At 52.2% G+C, this 22,472-nt stretch overlaps 1 protein-coding gene across 5 annotated transcripts in view; it reads left to right on the forward strand.

Annotated features, from left to right (window-relative positions):
• Positions 1 to 3,085: 3,085 nt before the first annotated feature.
• Positions 3,086 to 22,472, forward strand: part of Jade2 (jade family PHD finger 2) — a 49,185-nt gene continuing 29,798 nt past the window's right edge. The window contains exons 1-4 of one of the 5 annotated variants that reach the window (XM_087910668.1): positions 4,408 to 4,796; positions 7,132 to 7,214; positions 12,998 to 13,059; positions 14,900 to 14,994. In XM_087910668.1, the coding sequence (XP_087766794.1) occupies positions 4,668 to 4,796; positions 7,132 to 7,214; positions 12,998 to 13,059; positions 14,900 to 14,994 (369 nt within the window). In that variant the 5' untranslated portion in view covers positions 4,408 to 4,667. Of the gene's footprint in view, positions 3,193 to 4,407; positions 4,797 to 4,982; positions 5,090 to 7,131; positions 7,215 to 12,997; positions 13,060 to 14,899; positions 14,995 to 22,472 lie in introns of those variants that run through there. The other 4 variants (XM_048437620.3, XM_087910665.1, XM_087910667.1 and 1 more) reach the window with 4 other exon arrangements.

The raw sequence follows: 22,472 nt of genomic DNA on the forward strand, positions 1-22,472 counted from the left end.
TTAAAAATCTCATATTACTCTTGCAGAAGACCAGAGTTTTGTTCCCAGCATTCAGGGGACAAAGCCTGTAACTCCAGTTCAAAGGCATCTCACGCCCTCTTCTGGCCTCCACAAGCGTCTGCACTCACACACAGGCACACAGGCATACACATACACATAATTAAAACTAGAATGTAACATAAACATTTTCTCCTTTCCTTCCTTTTCCATGTGTTTGGGTCAGGGCTGCTCTGTGGCCCATTCACTCTGTTGTCTCATTTTACTGTGCAGGCCAAGCAATCCTCCTGCCTCAGTTTTCCAAGGGCTGAGATTACACATGTGAGTCATGAGGTTTGGCTACACCAATTTCACATTTGTTTAATTAAACTGTGTGTCTCTGTCCACCAGGAAGTAGGTACCAAGAGACCAGGCATCTATGGTCCTTTCACTTGAGCCTGTGTCCAACAGGTACCTAGCAAACAGCAAGTGATGCTTTCTCCACAAGCCTTCTCTTCTCACTTTTTTCAAAAAAGTTAATGAGTGGTGAGTGGTTGGTGAAACTTTTTATAATGACTATGGAATTAAAGTTAGCTTTGTTGTTATCATTTTGTTGACACTTCCAAGGTTCTCCTTAGGCAATAGCAGAGAGCTGTGGGAAAGGCAAAAACCAGAGGGGATTTGGACCCTAAACCAGCAGTGTTTCCTAGGGACGTCCTTCCTTCTCTCCTTTCTCACTCTCTCTCTCTTGCTCGCTCTCTCTTTCTTTTTTTCGAGACAGGGTTTCTCTGTGTAACAGCCCTGGCTGTCCTGGAACTCGCTTTATAGACCAGGACTGGCCTCGAACTTCACTGAGATTCACCTGCCTGTGCCTCTCAAGTGCTGGCATTAAAGACGTTCGCCACCACTGCCTGACCTCCTAAGGACTCTTTAGGGGCTCTGTTCTGGTCTCAAGTTAAAGAACTCAAGGACTAAATAGAGCAGTTGTTCTTGCTAAGATCAATCACAGACTATTTAATAATGCTACTTTTTATTTCTAGAGTGCAGCAAAGGGCAGCCACACTGTGATCAAGGTCATCTGGACTTAGGTGTCCACTCACTACCTCCGGCTATATGATTACTGTTGAGTTACTAAAGTCTTTCTGAATGGGGTTGATGGGCTTCTGCCAGGGTGAAATGGAACAGCTTCCATACAGGGCACAGCAAGAAGCACACGCTCATGAAACGCTCATTCCTTGCCTCTACCATCTCTCTAGGTCATTCTATAACTCCTTGTCAAGACATTTTCCCGTTCCAGTTCATGGGTTCCTGCTGACCAGGGGAAACAACCTGCCCTGTTCTATCCTGTCCTATACAGAAGCCCCAAGCAGCAGACCAAACCTGCGGGTCCCTTTAGACTGTCTCTATGCAGTGTACCTCTACTTACATCCCAGATTCATGGCTGGCACTGTTGTCAGGACCTTGACCATGTAGCCCATTATTTCCCACAGTTTCCTCCTCTAGTCCTTTCTGTGCACACTGGGAATTCTTGTCTGTATCCTCAGGAAAGATAAACGGTATCTCTTGTTCTCACCCTGCATGGGTAAAGCCCTGGTTTCTATCAGCAGCAGCTGCAGCAAACACAAAAAGCAGGGGCTGGAGAGATGGCTCAGTGGTCAGGAGTACCTGCAGCTCTTCCAAAGGACCCGAGTTCAGGTCTCAGCACACATACCAGGTGGCTCACAAACATCTGTAACTCCAGCTACAGGGCTCCCATACCTCTGGCCTGTCTCACTTGGCACTCATGTGCCCCTGCCCACATGCTGACACACAACTAAAAGGAGGTATGCAGGGGCTGGCGAGATGACTCAGCCATTAAGAGCACTGACTGCTCTTTCAGGGGACCCAGGTTCAATTCCCAGCACCCACATGGCAGCTCATAACTGTCTGTAACTTCAGGATTCAATAACTCCAGGATTCAACACACTCATACACACAGGCAAAACACCAATAAAATGAAAATAAAATTTAAAAAAGTAGGTACACATACACCTTCACATAATTAAGAATAATTTTAAAAATAAATAGAGTTTATAAGAAAGAAAACAGTTGCAAAGCCCTCGGGTACCACCGTGCACTCTTAACCAGGTCCTGCTTTACTTATCCAGGATGTCAATTTACATATTTATACACACGTGCGCGTGCACGTGTGCTCTCTGGAACCTTCAGCTCACCAAAGGTGAAAAACAGATCCAGAGAGAGGTCCTCGGTGGCTGCTTCACACAGCCTCTGAAAAGGAAAGCCAGGATTAGTAGCCATTAACCGTGCTGTTAGGCACTCCCAGCCTGCAACACCTGTTAGCAGACAGTGACCTTGGCCTGGGAAAATCTTCTCAGTGGACCATTGAGAGCCAGAGCCTAGCCAGGGCTAACTGTGAGGTGATAATGAGCCCCTCCTCCTGCCAAACAAGCCTCTTCAAACTTTGTGAATGAAGGCCAAAGACGAGAAATTCTACTGGTGGCTCTCTTTTGAGTTCATATTTCTTTCTTGTTGCAAACAGCGCTTCTTTCCGCATCCATCATGCCCCTCTTTGTTGCACAGACAACCTCCCTGTCAGAGGATTTGAGCTGTTATGAGTTTGTTTATTATTAGATTTATTTCTCCTATAAGCAAATGTGTTCACAACATTCCATGGGGAATCTTCTTAATTGTCACATAAATGTCATCTTATGTAAATTGAATATTTATCTTTCCATGCAAGGGGGGTAGTGGAGGGGAAAGGAAAAATAAACAACCTTCAGTCTTGGAGAGGGAAAGGGATTTAAAACTCATCCACCTGCCTTCAAAAACAAAGGTGAAGGAAGGAAAAAAAAATCATTGGATTATCTTGGAGGGGGCAGAAAACCTTGGCAAGAAGGAGATGGTTTGGGGATGCTGGGCCAGGCTTCTCCAAACCTTAGCCCAAAGCTAACCAGCCTCCCCAGCTGGAGCATTCCCAGGAGGCAGAAGGTTGCCCCCCACGTGCCTACCCATCCAGGAGGCCTGCCCTTTTCCTTCCTAGAGAGAAGGTGAGCTCCCCGGGCGCAGCGGGTTGGGTGGGTGTGGCTCGCAGCTCAGGGAACCGACCCAAGGCTCCGCCACTGCCGGCTAGCCGCCCGACAGCCCGCCCGCCTGGCGAGCGCAGGCTCTTCTTCCAGAAACTGCGAGGATTGGAGAGCACTGTTTGTGCACCACAAGGTCAAGTCGGGAAGTGGAGTCGGAGGAGGAGGGGCGAGGAGGAGAGGGTGGGGAGAGGGGCGCCCCGCTTCTCCGCCAAGTACCAGCCCTGGGAAGTTGCCCCTCGGTTTTTAACCCTTTGCGGTTATAAGAGGCACGAGGCAGAAGGAAGGGGGTGTCCGGGGGCAAACTCCGCCTGAGGCTAGGACGCGCTGCCACCCTCCTAGCCACCCACCCATCACAGCGCGCCTCACTCTCCCCCCCCCGGAAATGCAGGGCAGCACCGGGCGCCAGGAGGCATCCGCGAGGGGGAGGGGGCAACGAGCCCAAGAAGGGACCCCTCTCCCTCTACAGCAGCCCCTTTCTTCCGGAGGTCGCCCACAATTTCAAGTTTCCCTGCCTGGGATGCTAGTTTGCATTTGGTGTGGGTGGGGGAGGAGGACCGCGCCCCCTCCCCCAAGCGCGCCCCTCCCCTGCACTCCTGCCAGCACTTTCTGCTCACTTCTGGCGCTGCAAAAAACGCCACGCGATTTATTCGATTCCGATTTTAAAACCAGTGATTCCTAAACCTGGCGCAGGGCTAGGGTCTTCTAGCTCCGGAGTCCCCGGGGGTGGGGCGGGCGGGCGGGGTACTCCGTGCAAGCCTCGTTTCCTCCGCGAGTGTCGCCTCCAGGCTGTTATTTGCAAAGAAACGTCTTTTTGACGCAGGGAGAAATGGCAAATTTTAAGTACGTCATTAATATGGCGCCAAAAGATTTTTTTAAGTATAAGCTTGCTTTTTTTTTTTTTAAGGTTGTGGGGGGCCTCCGCCTGGGTCTGGGGCGCGAAGGGGGCGGGGTGTGAGCAGAAAGTGTGAGTGAGCGAGTGGAGGGGCGGGGTATGTGTGTGAGTGTGTGAAGTGTGAGCCGACCTGATGGGACTTGCACGGGCTCAGCCGGCGCTCGGGCCCGGCCCTGGGGACAGGGCGGGCTGGGGGCGCCCCGGAGTCCACGAGGAGTTCGGGCCCGCGTGCAAGCGGGCGGGGGACCATGCAGGGCACCCCCCCCTCGCGGGGGGGGGCCCGCAACGCTACCTGGGACTGTCGCCGGAGCCAAACAACTGGGCGAGAAGGGGGGGGGGGGACACGGCGGGGGGGGTGCCGGGAGCGGAGATCCGAGTGAATTAGAAAAAAGTGGCTACTCCCCCTCCCTCTCCTCCTGCCCGCCCCCACCCCACCCCCACCCCAACACATTTTTTTTCTCCTCTAAAGAGATCACAAGGAAGTCTTGGTTTAAAAAGAAACAGAAACATACACAGGGGGTTGGTGAATGGTGCCGACCGCGGCCATCGCAGTTGGAGGCTATTTTTTTGGGGGGTGAGTAGCGTCCATGGAGTTACTTTGCGCCCACTCCTAGAGGCACCAGCTCAGGAATGGAGGGTTGACCGTATTCCCAGCAGGGGTGCGGGGCTTGGGGACGCTGCGGCCCGGTCGCCTCCCTCGCCACGACCCCGGATGGATGCGCGCCCCCCGCCCTCCCGCGCCGGCCCCAGGAGCTCCTGGCTTCGGGAGCATCCTTCCCGCGCCGGCCCCCGCCGCGGCGCGTAGCCGAGGGCAGCGCCCCTCGGGAGGGCACCGCGGAGCAAGGTAAGAGTCAGCCCCCAGCGAATGGGCCCTGCGCATCTCAACGGCATTATTTTGTAGGCTTTTTTTTTTTTTTTTTTTTTGCAACAGATCTGCCAGTGCTCCTCGCTCCCTCTCTCTCTTGCTCACTCGCTCCCTCTCTCTCTTGCTGGCTGCCTGTTCTAGGAAGCCAGCGCGGGGGGTTGGGGGGGGGGACGCACAGCACTGGGGAAAGAGATTGCGCATGTTGGTCAGCCGTGTTTTAAAGAGTACAGTGCGGGGAGGCTGAGAGGGGCACATGCAACAACTTTTGGAAGGGTGAGCCTGGCGACCTTCTTTATTAATGACTGCGGCAAAGCGCCCCTGGGCCGGCGAGGGGGCGCGGGCGGGTGGGGGTGCTGGGGCTGCAAGTTGCCTCGCGGGCTTCGGCCGGCCCGAGGGGCTGCGGCGCTACCGGGGTGCGGGGTGGGGAGGCCGAGCGGCTGGGAAGCAGGGCACGGAAACCCGGAGCTATCTGCCCTTCTGTCTCCCCGAGTTTCATTTTGTTGATACGCAGCACGTCCGGGTGCCGAACCGGACTGAGCCGATGCACATGACCCCGCGCTGGGCTCACGTGCAGCCGGTCCAGTCCTAGACATCTTCCGGGGGCCACCGCCTCCGCCCTGCGCCCCCTTTCCAGGCTGGGTGCACGCGGGCGCTGCACGCGGGGGCAGCATGCTCGGTTTCTGGGCTCAGAGGCATTGCACAAATTAAGTTTTTTTTTTTTCCTTTTTGAGGGGCGGGGGACAACCTTTCCAGGTGAGTGCAAGATGCGCAGCCCAGGTAGCTAGGGTGCGTACTGGGGGTAGGGAGCAGAAGCCGTTCGGGGCTGCGCGGGAGTCCGGCGGGGGAAGAGGCGCTGCTGCTAGAGTGGAAATGTACCGGCGACGGCCGGAGCGGCGGGTGCGCGCTCGCGGGGCGACGGCAGGGGGCGTGGCCCTTGTTTACCTTCTCCCAACTCTGCCGGTTCGCGTCCCGCTTTGGGGACTACTCTGCAGCTCCCTGCCCTCCGCCCTTACACTCTGGGTGGTACCTAGGAGCAGTGGGCAAGTGGCGGGCCCTGCCTAGGACACACGCACCTGACCCCAAAATGAGTGACATTGCAGCCCCCGCCCCCACCAAGCACTGCTGCAGTCCCTCCGGCGGATCCCCGGCCCCGCCCCGCCCCCGGCAGTGGCATCTTCCCGGCTCACCTCCTTCCTCCCTCTCCCTCTCCCTCCCTCCTTCCCACCCACTTGCCTGCGCCTGCGGAGCGGCTCTCGCACGCCCACTCCCAGCCAGGGTGCCGACTTGTAGCTCCCCACGGTCCCTTCCCGCCCATCCCTGGGTCCCGAGACACCCCCTTCTCCGGGCAAGAGCTTATCCTGGGTCAGCTTGGCGACTCGTAGCTGTTCTGCCGGAGGGTGAGGACGTTTGCAAAACCGGCTTGGAGGCTTCTCTTTACGTTACAGAGAGGCCCAGCCAACCCTACCCGGTCCCACTACTGCACACCTCTACACCGCTCAGCACCCCTGCCCCCACCCGGGGCTCTGTTGCCCTTCCCTGAGTCCCCCTAGAGCCCTTCCCCGCCTCGGGCGCCAAGCCCACCCACCTCCTGGCACCGCCCCCGGCCCGAACCGCCTCTTGCCCTTCCTACGCCTGGGCCGGAGCCCCCCGCAGCCACCTCCGGCTCCTCCTCCCGGCTCCCGCGGTCGGAATCACGCCGGCGCGCCTTCAACTTGCGTGCCCATCGCCCGCCACCAGGGGCAGGCTGGAGGCGCTCAACCTTCTTCTAATCCCCTTAGCGACTGCAGCCGGCCTGGGCACTTTTTTTTTTCAAACCAGTTGGCCTCAGGCCTCCTGCCGGGGGCGGGGGAGGGGCGCCGGATTTCTTTATGCCCGACAGTACATTGCACTGGCCATCTCAGGGCTCTGAAGATTTCCAAACTTCACCCTTGCCCCTAGCACCCCCACATCTGCAGAATTCCGAGGTACAAAGTTTTACTCAGAGGTAGTTTGCAAGAGGTCAATGGGAGGGATTATGGTTGTTTTCAGAGAAGTGCCAGAGGGGTTAGGGAACCCCTTTTTGAAATTAAAAGTTTTGAGCCAGAAAGAACTGTTAGGGTGTACCCTTAAACATTTATATTTGCAAACAGGCCCGAGTTTGGGAGGTGGGTTCTCCTCCCAAAGTGGCACTGTCTCATCTCACTGGTAAAATTCCCAGTAGGACATTTGGCAGGAGGGCCGGGCAGCGGGCTGCCAACCGGGCCTGGCCCTGTTTCCTGGGTTCCCAGGGTACTGACTTCTTTTTCCCCTAGCCTGATTTCTTTTTTCCCCTTAATGCCCCAAGCGAACACACCAACCCTCCAGGTCCAATTGTCCCATCTTCCTTGGGCGGGTTGGGACTCGCAGAGCAATCCACTAAAGCAGAGGAGGAAAATAACAGAATAAACTGTAAGGTGGGGGGGGGAATGAGTAATAAAACTGACCCAGTCAAGGAGGAAGGCTTTCATGTTTAGGCTATGCTATTTGCTTTTTAGGTCACAGGCTGCAAAAACAGGCTTTGATCCGAAGCGGGCGAATAATTTATTGAGAAAGTTTGTATGGTGGTGGTGGTGGGGGGAGGATGTTTGTTTGATCTGGAGCCCTCTCCTCCGTAGTTCCAAGTGCTGTTGGCTGTTGTTTGGAGTGGAAAAGCATTTGGTTCCACAGCAAATGCTTGGTAGAGGGAAGTCCTCACCCTGCGCAGCAGGACTTACCAGTGAATGTTGGTTTTGAAACTGTTTGGCCAAGGGTCTTCCCAGCACTCTTCACAGATGAAGTGTTTAAGGGCAGGGTTATTTGGACTCTGGATACAGCAAATGTTTTCCCATCCAACATGCTTTTCCTTTTCCCAAATTGCCTGGCTAAATGGCCAGTGACTCTTATCCAAGAGTCTATCGTATCTCAGCCATTTAGCTGACCGTTTGGATATGTGATTCCCCAGCTCTCTAGTGTACCTTACTATCCAAGTTGAGCCTTTGACACTGACTCCTCGGTTTTTGAGGTTCTGGGTATTTCCAGCCAGTGGTTCTATTGGGCTAGAAGGTGGCTGGTTGTCCTGTGCACCCGCCGGGAACTTCACTGAGTGTGCAGCAGGCTCTCTGGAAATTTTGTGGATGTTTAAGTTGGATGAGAGGAGGCCAGATAACTTTGGGAGATAACTTTAACTTGTCCCCGTATAAGACCTATGTCTTGAGACTTAAAGTCTTAAGTGACAGGTCTATATTCAAAGTTTAGGCATTAAGGGAGGTTGGTTCTGGGGCCTTAGGCAGTCCTCTCCGCTTCCACTCAGCCATCCCATTGGAGTTTGGAAAACTTCCATCCGTGCTACGAACCGAAGGCCTCCCTACAGACTTGAGCCCCTTGACCGGGCAGCCAGCTGGCCTAGGTTTGAATGGAGTTTCCAGCAATGGCAAAGGCACTGTGAATCTCAGTTTATCAGCCCGTGGGATTGATGATAATTCCTATGTCTAGGTGAGCATAGGAAATGAATGATTGTCTTAAATACTCACCCTGAGACGGAGGATGTAGTTGGTCTAGCGAGTGCAAGGCCCTGGGTTCGGTCTCTGTCACTGCAATGAAAAGGGAAGGGGGAAAAGGCCGAAGTGAGTTTTGTGGTAGTACCTGCACCGTAGCAGCCAGTCTTACTCTTAATGAACTGAGGCTAGCCAGTTTATTATATACACCCTGGCCTTTGGCCAGCAAACCTTCTGTGAAGAAGGGATGAGAAGCATCCAACAGGTGCCCATGGGCAGCTAGACTTAGAACAGTCCACTGAGTTTTGCCCTGGGTATGTGGGGGGGGGGAGGAATAGGGTTGAGGAAGTACCAAATGACAGATTAGACAGAAGAACCCATCACATTCTTGGGATCTCCTTGGTTGAGTCCCTAGAGCTGTCCTGCACAGTGCCTGTAAGCGCTGGAAGCTGGAGCCTGGTGGGGACTCTTATAATTGCAGGTAGGCAATGATGTGGTAGGAGAGGGTTCAGGTTCCCCTAGGACTTGGAGAAGTAGAGTTGACAGTCACAGACAGCAGCCCTCTGCCCTGTGTGCACAAAAGCACTTTCTGTATCTGCAATTATTGTCCCCAAGAAGGCATTAAAGTTAATGAGAGATGGGAAAGAGTGGGGCTGTGACCCCCGTTTGAAGCGGTTTAGGAGTGCGCGAGCTCTTGTTTTCTGAATGTCTGGCCTTCCTTGCACAAGGAGGCTCTGAGGACAGGTTTTCCAGCCGAAATATCATTAAATTGTATTAGCATCTTATTACACACACGCCTTCGCGGTCTGCCTCAGACAGGGAGAGTTTTTGTTTCTCTCTGAGAGATTGTGTCTGGAATGGTAAATTGCCTGCTTGAAGGTCCCCCCACCCCCACTTTTTTTTTTTCAGGAGGACGGAATCCTGCTGTGTGTGTGAGGGCAGGCCTAGTGGCCTCTGGAGAGGAGAGGCCGGAGGCCAGGTTGGGGTGTTTTAACTGCCCCAGGGAGTGGCTGCAGTAGCTAGCCTGAAAGACCCACTGTTCCCAGGGTCAGCTGGGAGGGCGTTAATGGAGGCCCAGGGTGTTTATTTGAATTTATTTGCAGAGACATCTTTAAAAGAGACTGGCACTGGGCAGTGGCGTTCCGGGGCCAGAACTTTAGTGGGGACTAAAGCCGATGGCATGTGCTGCCAAGAAAACATCTGCCACCAAATTGCTGCCCTATTACTGAGTTGACATTGGTTATTAGCCAGGAGCCCAACCAAATAAAGCTGCCTGGAAAATGTGTAGGGTCAAGACTGGGAAAGAGGACCGTGGAGACAGGAGGGAATCTTGGGCTGGTGTGTTGGTGTCTGCCAGCAGCAGGCCGGCCAGCTGGGCTGTGTGGTCCTGACACTCCAGGAGGGAGGGACCAGAGTTTGCTCAGTACTCCCCATTGTCCTGGGTCCAGTTCTGCTAAGAGAAGCAGAGGAGGTAGGAGCCCACGCTGGGCTTAACCCTTGAAAGGGTTCCTGGCGTTCACACGAGGATCTAGCCAGACATGCTCTTCACTCATTCCCAAGGAGGACAGTTGGCAGGTAGCTCAGCACACTGATGGGTTCTCCGAAGACAGACAAACAGGGTAGCTAATTTCTCCAGATAGGGTAATGGGCAGTAACTGACATAGGCAGCTGACCCGGCTTATGCCCAGGTCTGGAAGCACAGAGAACCTTTGGGAAGAGAAAACAAAAAGTGGCAGGGGCTGCGGCTGTGGTTGAGTGGTGGAGTTCTTGCCTTTGGTGAACGAGGTCCTAGGTTCGGTCCCCATTCTTAAGAGAGGGAGTTCACTGTGTTGGGATGTAGTGAGGAAGGGGAAGTCACTGTCAACCTGAGGTAGGCACTGTCCAGATTGGTGTAGGCTCTGGGGAGGAGATGAAATTTGGCCTTGGATCAGCTGGAAGTCTGTGAAGGAGTTTGGAGGTGGGGGGCAGGAGTTGGCAGTGTGATAGGCTTTAAGCTTTAAAGATTTCTTTGATTGCCGTGTGGCGTTTTGAGTCCGCGAACGTGGTAGCGAGAGCAAGGAAATGAAATGGACCAGGTAGGCGGTGAGATGGGCTTGAGCCAGTGGGATGATAGTGGAGTTGGAGTGGGCGTGCGTAGGACTGGCCAGAGGTTGACTGGTGCAGAGGAGGCACGGAGGCCATGGGCCACTGCTGCTCTGTTGAGGGCCCTTTGGTCACTCACAGTCCAGAGAGCTCCCCGTGTGTGTTGCTATCCTGGGGTGGCATGGGGAGTGCAGTGGATCCAGAAGAATCAAGAAAAGATCTTTCTTGCTCAGACTCTCCTCTACAGATAGGATTTCAGGACTAACTACTTCCTGCTAAAGCAAGTGCCTGGTGCCACTGAAGTCATCTGCCGGGGCAGACCGAGCCTGGGGAGAGCTGGGAGGGGTCCTTAGAGGGAAGACCAGAGGCCAGGCTGAACCAGAGGCCAGGCTGACGGCAGCTCCATCACTCCCACCTGTTAACTGCCCCCCATTCTTGCCAGTGGGCCAGGTGATTTGTAAATCGCCTCATTGAGGAGGCTGGGTGTAGATCTGCAAGCTGACAAGTCACCTGTTGGTCTTTGGACAAGGACCCAGCACTATGAGAAGGGCATGGGCAGCCATGGTCACTGTCTGTTCTTTCCAAAGGGCTGGCCCCGGTAGGGCTCTCCATTCTGGCTCAAGGCCCCCAGTGTGCAGGCGTTTACTAGCTAGTACCCAAGCAGCGCTCCAGCCGCTGTGCTGAGAGTGCTTCTCACTCATTTAGTCTGACCAGCTGATTCTAGCCAACAAATGTGTTTCGTTTGGCCCTTTCAGGGTGTCCTTCAAATCCTGACTCAGTCGCCAGCTTTTAAAATTCAAATGTATGGGGAAATCAGATCCAGTTTACCTCCTGGGGGAAGTATGTCTTTGCCAAGACCTCTGGCCTTGAGAGCTACCGGTGGGGCTAGAATTTGACCCCAACACTCCTAAGTCCATAGCTCCTGGACTGGAGGTCACACTCAGGGACTTGTGCCTAAGCACACTGCAGGTGGCTCCTGAACTCTGCCCTCAGCCCCCAGCCAGTTCTTAGTGCTGCAGGAGCTCTTGGTCTGGAAGTACTGTTGCCCTCCTTGGAAACGTGAGCAGTTCCTGCTCAGGGTTGCTGGAGGAGCTGGAGGAGCTGGAGGGGTGAATTTACTGCCACACCAGCGGGAGGGCTAAGTGGGCCCATCTGTGGGCCAAGGCCAGAGTTCTTTAGAAAGCCAGCCTTCCTCAGATCCTGGATGTCACAAAGGACCAAGTCTGGTACCAACATTGTCACCTTGGGTAATTCTTGAGCCTCAGTTTCCTAATCCCTTAGATTCTAAGAGTGAGGGAAAGGCAGTTACCGTATACACTATTAACCAAGGGCTATCCTGAGATCCCCATGGTGTTCTTGTGTGTTTGGAGACACCCCTCTCCTCGCCCCATCTGCCATAAAGAACAGGTCTTTATTGTTCCTGCCTCTTGGGTTGCTTGCTCTGGCAGGTGTCTTTCACTCCCTTGCCCTTTAGGAAACACTGACAGCAAACAAACAGCCCCATTGGGCTCCTCCCATTCTCTTGGGGGACAGTGGGTAAGAGAGGCACCTACTTGAGGTCAAGGGTAAAGCAGGAAGGTCATTGTGGTTGGCCCAGAGATCCGGATAAGCATCCTCCCCACTTAGTAAGTGTATGTTCCAGGGTCTCTGTGGCTCTACAGGAAGGTAGGCAGGGGCACCCCATAGTTTGACAAGAACTGTCTAGAGAGAAGATGGGGTTGGGGGACACTGGCTGTGGTGAGGCCATTCTAGGACTGAACGGGAACATGGTGGGAGTCCCTTGATGCGAGTCAGATATTAACCAAGCAGGCTCCACCATTCAGACTTTTGCAAGACCTGGGGAAGAAATGGATAGGCACAGCTTTCCAGGTTGAAGCTGATTCTTTGCACAAAAGGAGCTCAGGGTAACCTTGGGGATCAGGCCTCAGATTCTGGGATTCAGTACTCATCTCTATCCAGCCAGTTAGTAGTGGGATGAGGCAAGCATCATCTGTAAACAGACCTGTATCTTACAGTGCATCAGCTGTCTGGGACTTGGCCCTGTGGATGAGGTTCTGACAGCCATGTGAGGGAGCCACCCTTAGTGTCTTAGAAGTTAGATGGTGCGATTGAGATAAAGTAGGATTACATTTTATCTGAGAAAGGACCTGCTACCCTGTTTCCACAGCCCAATAGCCACTATGCTCAGGATTTGGGCCTCAGTCATGGTTTGTGCCTTACCTTGAGAGCCTGGTCCTGGCAGAATCCTCCTTATTCTCTCTTCTCCCTCCTTCCTCTAGGGATGCTCAGGAGGTACCTGCAATAGGTGATATTTTCTGGTCTTCTCATTTCATTGACTGGGAACCGGGACTTGAGTGGTCATTGTCACCTTTTGGTGTGTGCCTGCTGGTCTCCCTGCAGTCCTGTCTGCTGGACACACTTCTGCTTATCAGAACCTTTAACAAAGCTCGCCCTGTGAGTGGGTCAGGGAGGGATGAGGCCGGAAGAGAGGCTTGTCCTTCTCTGCGTGGACGTGTGGGTCGAGGATGCAGCTGATGGGGTGTTTTCCAGAAAGACTGAGGATTTCCCCAGATGTCTGTGGAGGTAATGACCCTTCTTGCCTTTTGTTGCAGATGGAAGAGAAGAGGCGAAAATACTCCATCAGCAGTGAGAACTCCGATACCACTGACAGTAAGGCCCTCCCACCTAAGGCTCTAGAGGGACAGCCTATAAGGAATACTGGCATACCCAAAGACTTGGTAGGAGGAGGCTGACCTTCTATTCAGCGCAGCCCAGGGCTGTCACATGGGTGAGACCAATTCAAGTCAGGTTCCTCTGCCCTTGAGGTAACCAGTCCCTGCCCTTACCAGAGAGCCTCACCATCCCCTTTAGGGACGCTACCCTCTAGGTATGCCTTCCTACTGATTGGAATAGACCAACTCTGATCCTCAGGGCATTTGCTATTGGCTGATAGAGGGGGAAAAATTAATTCTTTGGCTTCCTGTGGAGTAGGGACCCTTTTAGAAGTCTCTCCAAAACAGACGCTTTGTAGCCCTGTTAATTAATTATTAAAATCTAATAAGTGACTTCCCAACCAGTGGCAAACTCTGATCAGAGGATTCCTATCGTGTTCACTATGGCACATAGTAGATGTTTTATAAATGTTGGCTGAAGAAATTAATGAAGAAGCACATCCTTCACGGAATCTTGGCAGTAGATTCTCAGAGATTGATTAGATAAGGGCTGGGTGTGTCGGTTGGATGTCCAGAAGTGGAGAAAGGGGTTCCTGTTGTAGGTTCCAGGTCCACTAGGGCTGGTTAGTGAGACTCTGTCTAAAACAAAAATAGAAAAAGCCTTGGGTCTTCCTGACCCTTCTTGTTGAGGCCATTTCCTATAGTCTAGCAAAGGCCTCAGACCCTACAGTCGTGGCCAATTGAGGAATCCTTTTACACCATCCTAAGGCTATAGATAACAGTATCCTTCAGTCAGCCTTTTGAAGACCCTTCATTCTGTATCTCGTTAATCAGCTTCTTGTTACTGTCATGAAATATGTGAAATCATTAGCCTAAGAAACAAAAGGTTTACTTAGCTCACCATGCATGAGTAATCATCTCCAGTGACAATCCCTGTGAGGTTCCAGGTTCTAAAAAGTTGCACCATGATGTAAGAGGGCCTTCTGTCTATGTGTTACTTTCATTGGTCAGATAAAGAGACTGCCTTGGCCTTTGATAGGACAGTAGCTTAGATAGGCGGAGTAGACAGAACAGAATGCTGGGAGAAAGAAGCAGAGTCAGGCAGACGCCATGGCTCTCCTCTCCGAGACGGACATAGGTTGAACTCATCCCGGTAAGCCACAGTCATGTGGTGATATACAGATTATTAGAAATGGGTTAATTAAGATGTGAGAGTTAGCCAATAAGAGGCTATAACTAATGGGCCAGGCAGTGTTTAAACAAATACAGTTTCCGTGTAATAGTTTCGGGTAAGCTAGCCAGGTGGCGGGATGCAGCCCGCTGCTCCTTTTACAACACTGCCTCTCACCTTAGCCAGAGGACTAAGTCTTTGACACATGGACCTTTGAGGAACTCCTAAATCATCACTCATGTTACAGAAGAGCGAACAGATAGCTAGCTAAACTCCACACTGAGGAGGCTGAAGAAGAAGCATGAGTTAGAGGCCAGGCTGTCTTCCCTGACAAAGCAGCTTAAGGAGAGAGAGAGAGACAGACAGACAGACAGACAGACAGACAGAGAAACAAATGCTGAGGTTCAGCTTGCTTTCTCCCTTTTATACAGTCCAGGACCCAAGCTTGGGGTGTGTAATCTCTTTAGTGTGGGTCTTCCCTCTTTAATCCAGAATAGTCAAATAGTTCCATTGGTCTGTGGAAAGGCTGGGGCCCAGAGCAGGGGCAGTGCTTCCTGCCTCCTGACCTTTCAAGCTGGGGCTCCTCTCGAGACTTGCCATCCTCTGGTGTGATTGGGTGCTGATCCTGACCCTCCAGGACCCTTCATGGCCTGTGGTCTATCTGCAGGTCACGTGACATCCACATCAGCATCAAGATGTTCCAAACTGCCCAGCAGTACCAAGTCGGGCTGGCCCCGGCAGAACGAAAAGAAGCCCTCCGAGGTAGGTAGTGATGGTGGTGGTAAGGTTCCGGAGAGCGTGAGGCTGAGCTGTGGAGGTGACTAAAGCAGACATCTGTTGGGAGTGAGAGAGCAGGCTGAGCAGATGTATGAAGGCCGTGTGTTCTTGGCAGAGGGTCAAAGGTGACCAATGTGGCAGGATGGAATGATTGGGGGACTAATTCTTCTGAGCTGTTCTTCTTGACCTGAGAGAAGCCTTTGAATATTCATAACAGAACAGTGATATAATCTGATGTGTTTGTTGTCATGAGACAGGGTCTCTCTATGTAGACCAGGCTGGCCTCACACTCACAGAGATCCGCCTACCTCTGCCTCCCAAGTGCTAAAGGTGTGTGCCACCACATCAGGCATCATCTGATAGTTTGAAAAAGGTTCCACTGGCTGCTGTGAAAGAAAGTAGCTCGCTTGCAGCTTGTAAGTTAGAGCTGGTGGCAGTAGAATAAAGAGTAAAGGGATTTGGGATGCAGAGCCAAGGGTGACAAGGTTTGCTGGTGCTGGACGGAAGGATAGAAGTGTTCAGAACCCTTGGACGCTTCTGGCAATACCTCGTGTGTACCTACATTTTAAGCCTTTCTTGCTTTGACCCAGGGTAATGCTTTCCCCTCCTGACCGTAGAGGTGTTTATGGCTTCTGTGGAGGGAGTCCTTGGGGTTCGTGAACTGGCATTAAGACCTTGCTTCCTGAGGCCTATGAAAAATTGCATGCAGGGGCCCTACTGTTCCTTCTGAAAACTTCACTGGCAATGCCATTGGGCAAAGAAGAGGCCCTTGGTTTAAATGTGGCTACAGTAGCCAGCCAGACATAGTGGTGCACACCTTTAATCCCAGCACTCTGAAGACAGAGGCAGGCGGATCTACAAATCGAGTTTCAGGGCAGCTAAGGCTGTTAACACAGAGAAACCCTGTTTCGAAAATAAATAAATAAATTTATAACAAAGTGGCTGGGAGAACTTTGGGGGCTCTGCATTTCCAACCTGGTCGCTATGCGTGCAGCTGCTGTGCAGTTGATGTGGAGTGAAGGACCATGTCTTTTCTCAAGCCACGCCCCTTTTTCTGTTGCTCTCCACTAGGGCCATGTGCTGTCCAATTTTACCAGCCCCTGGATGTGAGTTTGGGGTGGTCATCCTATATGCTTGTAGCTGGTCTTCCCCAGAGCTTTGTACTTAAAAGATGACTCGATGCCTTCCAAGATGTCTGCACTAGAACCCTTCCCTTGGGAGGTGGGCTTGGGACCCTATGAGGGTGGTTTTCCATCTCCCTTTTAAGTTACAGTGATTCGTTTAGTGTATGCATGTAACCCATAGGTGCATGTGAGTGCACGTCTATGTCATGGCATGCATGTGGAGGGCAGGGAACAATTCGAAGGAGTTGAATTTTTCTGCCATTTGGGTTGCAAGGGTCAAATTCAGGCCCTTAGACTTGGCAGCAAGCACCCGCTGGGCCGTGGTGCCAGCCTTCATACCTTTCAAACCTGGGTTGGGTGGAAGCAAGAGGGAGATGTTTCTGGGGTTGTAGTGAAGGAGGGAATTGGATGCTGGGGCTGAGGGGTAAGAGCACACAGTGGCTCTTCTATACCCTCCTTATTAGCTGGCTACTAGGGAGGACAGAATGTACCAAACACAGTTTGGGATGCAAAAAAAAGGGCGGGGGTGGACTCTTAGAAGGCTCTGCCTCTTCAGGGAATCAGTAACTTTGTAATCACCTTTCCTTGGCCCTTCTGGTCCTGGGAGGCAGGAACTACCATGCACTTCTGGGACCTGAGGATGTTGCCTCTGAGAATCCTGCCTGTCTCCAGCTTCCCTGTGGTTCTGTATATTTGCATGAGATGTATTGCCATGAAATGGGAAACTCCTGTGGGGGCCATCTCGTCCCCTGCCCCCCTCCCCAGCTCGTGGGGGATGGGGCGTCTTCTACACTGGCTGGGATCAACCTTAGGAGGAAACAGGTGTCAGAAAAGGCTGAGAAGAAAGAGCGATTTGCATGGGGGCATAAAATTCCCCTGCCTCTTGGGTTTTCCAGCCCAGAGGCTTTGTACCCAAAAATAGACTTGAACCTCTCAAAAGGCCCTTTTCTGGGGACTAGCTATGCACAGCCCAGGCCCAGACCAGGAGCCCCTGCAGGTGGCTGTGTTGTCCACCCGGGAGGGCTGAAGAGTCTTCCCTGCCTTGAACTGCAGCCAAGCCTTTCCTCCCACAGCAGGCTGGAGAACAGCCTGAGAGGTTTTCCTTGTCCTCTTGAGTGAGAGGGTTGAGCCGTGGCCGGTATAAATTCTGAGTTATGGTGGGGCAGAGAAGAAAGCATCAATGAAAGCTTCCAAATGATTTGGCTCGCGAGAGGGCAAAGAGAGGAGCTAGGACTTGGCCGCGAGAATGTTCGCATGCTCTGGTGAATGAACTGGAAGCAAGGGCCCTGCCCGTGAGCCTGGCTTAAGAGGCAAAGGTTCCAGGCACCCTAACAAAACAGGTGCTTGGAAGCCCCAACTGTCCGGCACCTTGTGGGATAACTGCCAGGCTGGTCACACTCAGGGTTCTCACTGTGGCAGAGTGGTACAGGAAACACCCCCACACACACTCCACCCCACCCCCACTGCCTGTGGCTGCAGAGCTGAGGAAGCTGTGGTTCACTCCGTTTTTTATCCCAGTGTGTCCAGTAGTAGAGTTGGGAGCTTGAGGAACCATGCATGGTGCTAAGCATCGCACAAATCGTGGAAACGGAGTGAGCTGTAAGATGACTGTGGGCTGGGATTAGAAAAAACAGGTATGCTTTCTTGTTTGTCTGGGGGTGCTCTTCACTCCAAAGTGGTCCAGGGCCAAAGAGCATAGACCAACAACAGTCAGGACCCTGGACAGGGCTGAAGCAAACTTTCCCTTAGGGCTTTTTACCCAGGCCTCTCCCCCATGCTGAAGGGAAAGGGGAGTTTCAGTGTGAGTTGGAGTCTGCCTTTGGGAAGAAAATGTGGGGACTGAGCCAGGGTCTCAGCCTTCTCATAGGCTTGTCTGTGGGATGGATGCCCGCAAAGCTGAAGTCTGTCCCTTAAATTCAGAGAGACTGGAACCCCAGTCTGAGAAGCTGATACTGTGTAAATTCTGCTGGGGTCTTGGAGTTCTGACTCAGGCTCTCTCACCTGATAACGCTGGTGTCTTACTGCTTCTCCCTTTGTGAATAGTGACGTTGTAGAATCAGATATGAGCGGCAGCCTAAGATCATCTGATATCCCAGCACCAGCGATCTACCCCGGCTAAAGGCCATGCCGGTACATAGGCAGTTCAGAACCTTCCTTCTGGGGAACAAGCTGAGAGCTTGACCTAAATTTTCCCCCAGGATAAGGGGTCCAGGCTTCTTGCTCCCAGCGTGCTTCTTGAGTGGCAGACAGCATCTAATTGAGAACCAGTAAAGTGGCCTTCCTGCACATTACTCCCTGGCTAGTGTCATGTTGTCCCCAACTCCCCCTACACACACACACACACACACACACACACACACACACACACACACACACACTTGCAATGGACAGGGGCTACCTAAGTGCTAAGGATGGTTCTGAGAAACCTGGAGGCCTGACCTGTGGTTGGTATCTTCCTCATGCCCTGTGGCTGAAAGGCAACCCAGGCAGTGGGGATGTCCCCTGGAGGTGTGAAATCGTACCTCAGGAAGTCAGCGCTACCGAAGTCAGTCAGTGAGTCCCCGCTGCAGAGAAAGATGAGCAAGCACTGAGGGGCCCTGGGAAACCTGACTCGATGTGGATGCTTCAGGGCTTGTCTGCCGGGGGGACGTACAGGCTGCTTTGCCTCTTGAGTTTTGGAACCCTTGGCAAGTGACTCTTCTGAGTCTCAAGATCAACATTTATAGAGACTCCCTGCATGGACCCTTTTCTGGGGATGTCTTTTCCCAATACCTGTGGCCCCTGTGGGATGGTATCTTAGTTACTCTTCTACCGCTGAGAAGACATGCTACGACGTAGGCGATTTACAAAAGGAAGTGTTTAATTGGGGCCTTATAGTTTCAGAGGGTTAGTCCGTGATCGTCGTGGTGGGAAGCCTGGTGGCAGACCGGCAGCACCAGAGCAGCAGGCGAGAGCTCTTGTCTGATCTGCATCTGATCTGCATCTGATCTGCAAGCCTGGCAGAGAGACTGGGCCTTCTGTGCTGTGGGCTTTTGAAACCTCCAAGCCCACCCCTAGTGACACACCCCCTCCGGCAATGCCACACCTCCTAATCCTTCCTAAACAGTCCACCAACTAGGGACCGAGCATCCAATTACAAGCCTGTGGGGACCATTTTCATCCAAATCATCACAGAGAGGAAGGTTCCAGAAGAGAATGGGATGGATGGATGTCAGGAGAAGTTGGCCACTTGGAATGGTCCAAGTTGGGATCCTACAGTCCACTCCTCTGTAGGCTCTGCTGAGAAGTGAATGTTCCCAGAAGAGAGAGTGGGAGTGGGGAGGGGGCTTCACACCTTCTACAGAGGTCTTCCCCCTCCGCCATGTCCTGCTTCATGTCCACACATGGTCTGGCCAAGAAAGTGAAAACAACCTCTACCGTCAGCAATAGGATATCCCCAGATGTGTCCTAAAAAGCAACATAAGGATTCCCCCCGTCCCAGAATTACAGCTTTGCTAAAAACAAAACAACATAAAAGATTAGATCTACCCTGAGAAAAAGGCAGTAACAGTTTGTTGGGTCAAAACCAGAAAATAATCCTGGAGGTGCAGAGATGATGCCCAGATGTTTGGAATAGGATAGTCTGTATGAAAACGGCGGTGGGGGATGGGGATACAGCTCAGTTGGTAAAGCATCTGTCTAGCATACATGAGGTCCCAAGTTTGACCCCCAGCACCTCACACATGTTACAGTGGCAGGAAGTTTAGAAGTTCAGTGGCTCAGCAGGTTTACGTGGCTGCCAGGGAAACCTGCGCACCTGAGTCACAACAGGAGTGAATCAAGGACAAAACGTCTGCACAAGGGCCGCAGCACACTCACACCCCTTACATGCACAGCGCATACACAAACATACGAGGAATTCAGTTATTCTTGACCATACGCAAGTTCCAAGCTAGTCTGGGGCTGCATGAGACCCTGTCTGAAAACAGCCGGACAAACAGGCTGGGGTAGAGATAGTGGAATGATACAGTACGCACTGAGCCCTAGGTTTAATCCCCAGCACTGAATCTACTGGGCATGGTGGTACCTTCAGGAGGTGGAGGCAGGAGGATCAGATATTCAAGGTCATCTACTACATAATGAAGTGAGAGGCCAGCCTGGCCCTGGTCCTGAGACCCTGATTCAACAGACAAAACAAAACCAGCACGGTGTCACGTGCTATCACATGCAGAGTGGCCCACACACTTCAGTAAAACAGGAGAACCCCAAAGAAGTCCCCTGCTTATCCCTATCAGATCCAGCTCTCCAGCCAGTCGGGTGGGGGTGCCTGCAGGTGCACTTCCTCCAGGGCCAGGCGTGTGCTCTCTGAGACTGTACTCTGGGGTGGCGGTTAAGGCCAGACCCACTTCTCGTACAGGCAGAAATGGAGCTCTTGCCGCCAGCTGGAAAAGCCTCCTGGCCTCTGGGACTTGTCTTGCAAGCGAAATGTGTGCCATAAATTCTCTTTGAGAGCAGGAAGCGCTGTTCTCCTCATGAAAATAAGAGAAAGAGATGTTGAGTGGTTTTTTTTTTTTCCAATGTTTTTGAGCACCTGACCAGCTTGGCTCCGTGGTAGCTTGAAGCTGGAGCTGGGTAGAGGTGACTGTTCCCTGAACCCTTGTCTGGGATTACTGCCTAATAAGCAATGTAATTTTGTTCTTGACTGAGAAACCGTCTCAGGTCCAGCCCAGAAAGATTACTGAAAAGATGAAGTTATCTGGCTGGCTCGGGGGGTGGTAAGTATTAGTGTGGTTGAAGACAGAGCTGAAACAAGCGGTTTGTTAACTCCTGGGTCTTAGTCTCCACAGCTGTGAAATGGGGGAGCAGACCCAAGGGAGGACTGTATAGGGAGAGCGTTTGGCACGTGAACTGTGCCTTAGCTTTACAAGTGTTACTTCCGACAAGATAGGAGTCTCAGGAAACAACTGATTAAATTGAGGTTCCTGGGGTTGGTGAGATGGTTCAGCAAATAGGAGCACTGGGTGCTTTTCCAAGTTTAGTGCCTTGTGCTCAATGGGTGGCTCACGGCCCCCTGGAACGCCAGTTCCAGAGCAACTAACTCTCTCGGCCTTTACGGGCCCCTGCTCACTGTGTGTGTGTATTCGTCTTTTAAAATGCGAGTTTCAGAGAAGAAAACTCAGTTGATAGAATCCTTACCTAGCATATCCTGGGCTTGATTCCTGACACCTCATAAAAATGTGGTGCATACCCATAATCCCAGGACCCAAGGGGTAGAAAGTTTGAGGCCAGCCTGGGCTACATAAGATCCTATCTCAAAAGAAATAAAATGAGGTTCAGGACAGATGTCAAAGCTTTCTTGGGCAGACAGGGTAGAAGCAGAGAGAATTAATCCTGGCCAGATCCATTTCCAAGTTCTCACCGCCACCCCTATACACATACAAAAGCTCTCTGCCTGATAGGAACTGTTCCACAGTTAGCCAAACTTGAGGGAAGTCTTGGGGGTTTTCGTTGTTTTGTTTTGTTTTCGACTTAGTTACCTACCCATTCCACAAGCATTTCCTTCGAAGTTGCGAGATAAGGAGGATGGTGCCACAGAATAGACACAAGAAAGACTAGACATGCAGGATACACGCGGCACCTGTCTTATGTGGCTTGTCACATGAGATTGACATTAAATCTGTGTGTGTGTAGTTTAGTTTATTGAAATGGTCTCACGCAGCCTAGGATAGCCTCAGACTTAAGTACATAGCCAAGGGCAGTCTTGAACTTAGGCTTGTGTCTCTACTTCTCCAATGCTGGGGTATAGACACGTAGCGCTGGGGATCAAACCCAGAGCTCCCTGTGTACTAAGCAAGTGCTCCATCCGCTGAGCTCCACCCCCAGCCCCTTTGTAATTATGTTACGTGCTGAGTCTTTCAGTGCTGAGTCTTTAACCGGACTTCCTCAGCCATCCAGCCCCGAAGGAAAGGAAGCAGAGAAGTCAGTTTCCAGAGTGAGATGTTGCAAGCAGCAGAACACACATTGTGCCTCTTGGCCTGGTGTTCATGTACTTTGAAAGTTGCCCATTGTCATTATTGGATTTTGGAAGTCACTCCAACTGCATAAATACCCCTGGGAATGTGTTTTCAACCTTTCCTGGGCAGCAGGTACAGAAAATAAGTAGACTATGGCCTCATGAAAAGGAGCTGTGCAGTAGGATCACGTCATGAGCCCCAGGTTGACGTCCTTAAGTATGGGAAGAGCAAGGTCTTTGGTTCCCTCTAGGGTAGCCTTTGAACCCCTGGCCCTTGGGCTGGTTGGTGTCTGAAGGCTTTGAGCATCCTTTGTATGGGCAGAGGAAGCTACAGTCTATGTCCCCCG

This window comes from Myodes glareolus, chromosome 9, assembly GCF_982192425.1.
Source record: "Myodes glareolus chromosome 9, mMyoGla1.1, whole genome shotgun sequence".
Classification (NCBI taxonomy): Eukaryota; Metazoa; Chordata; class Mammalia; order Rodentia; family Cricetidae; genus Myodes; species Myodes glareolus.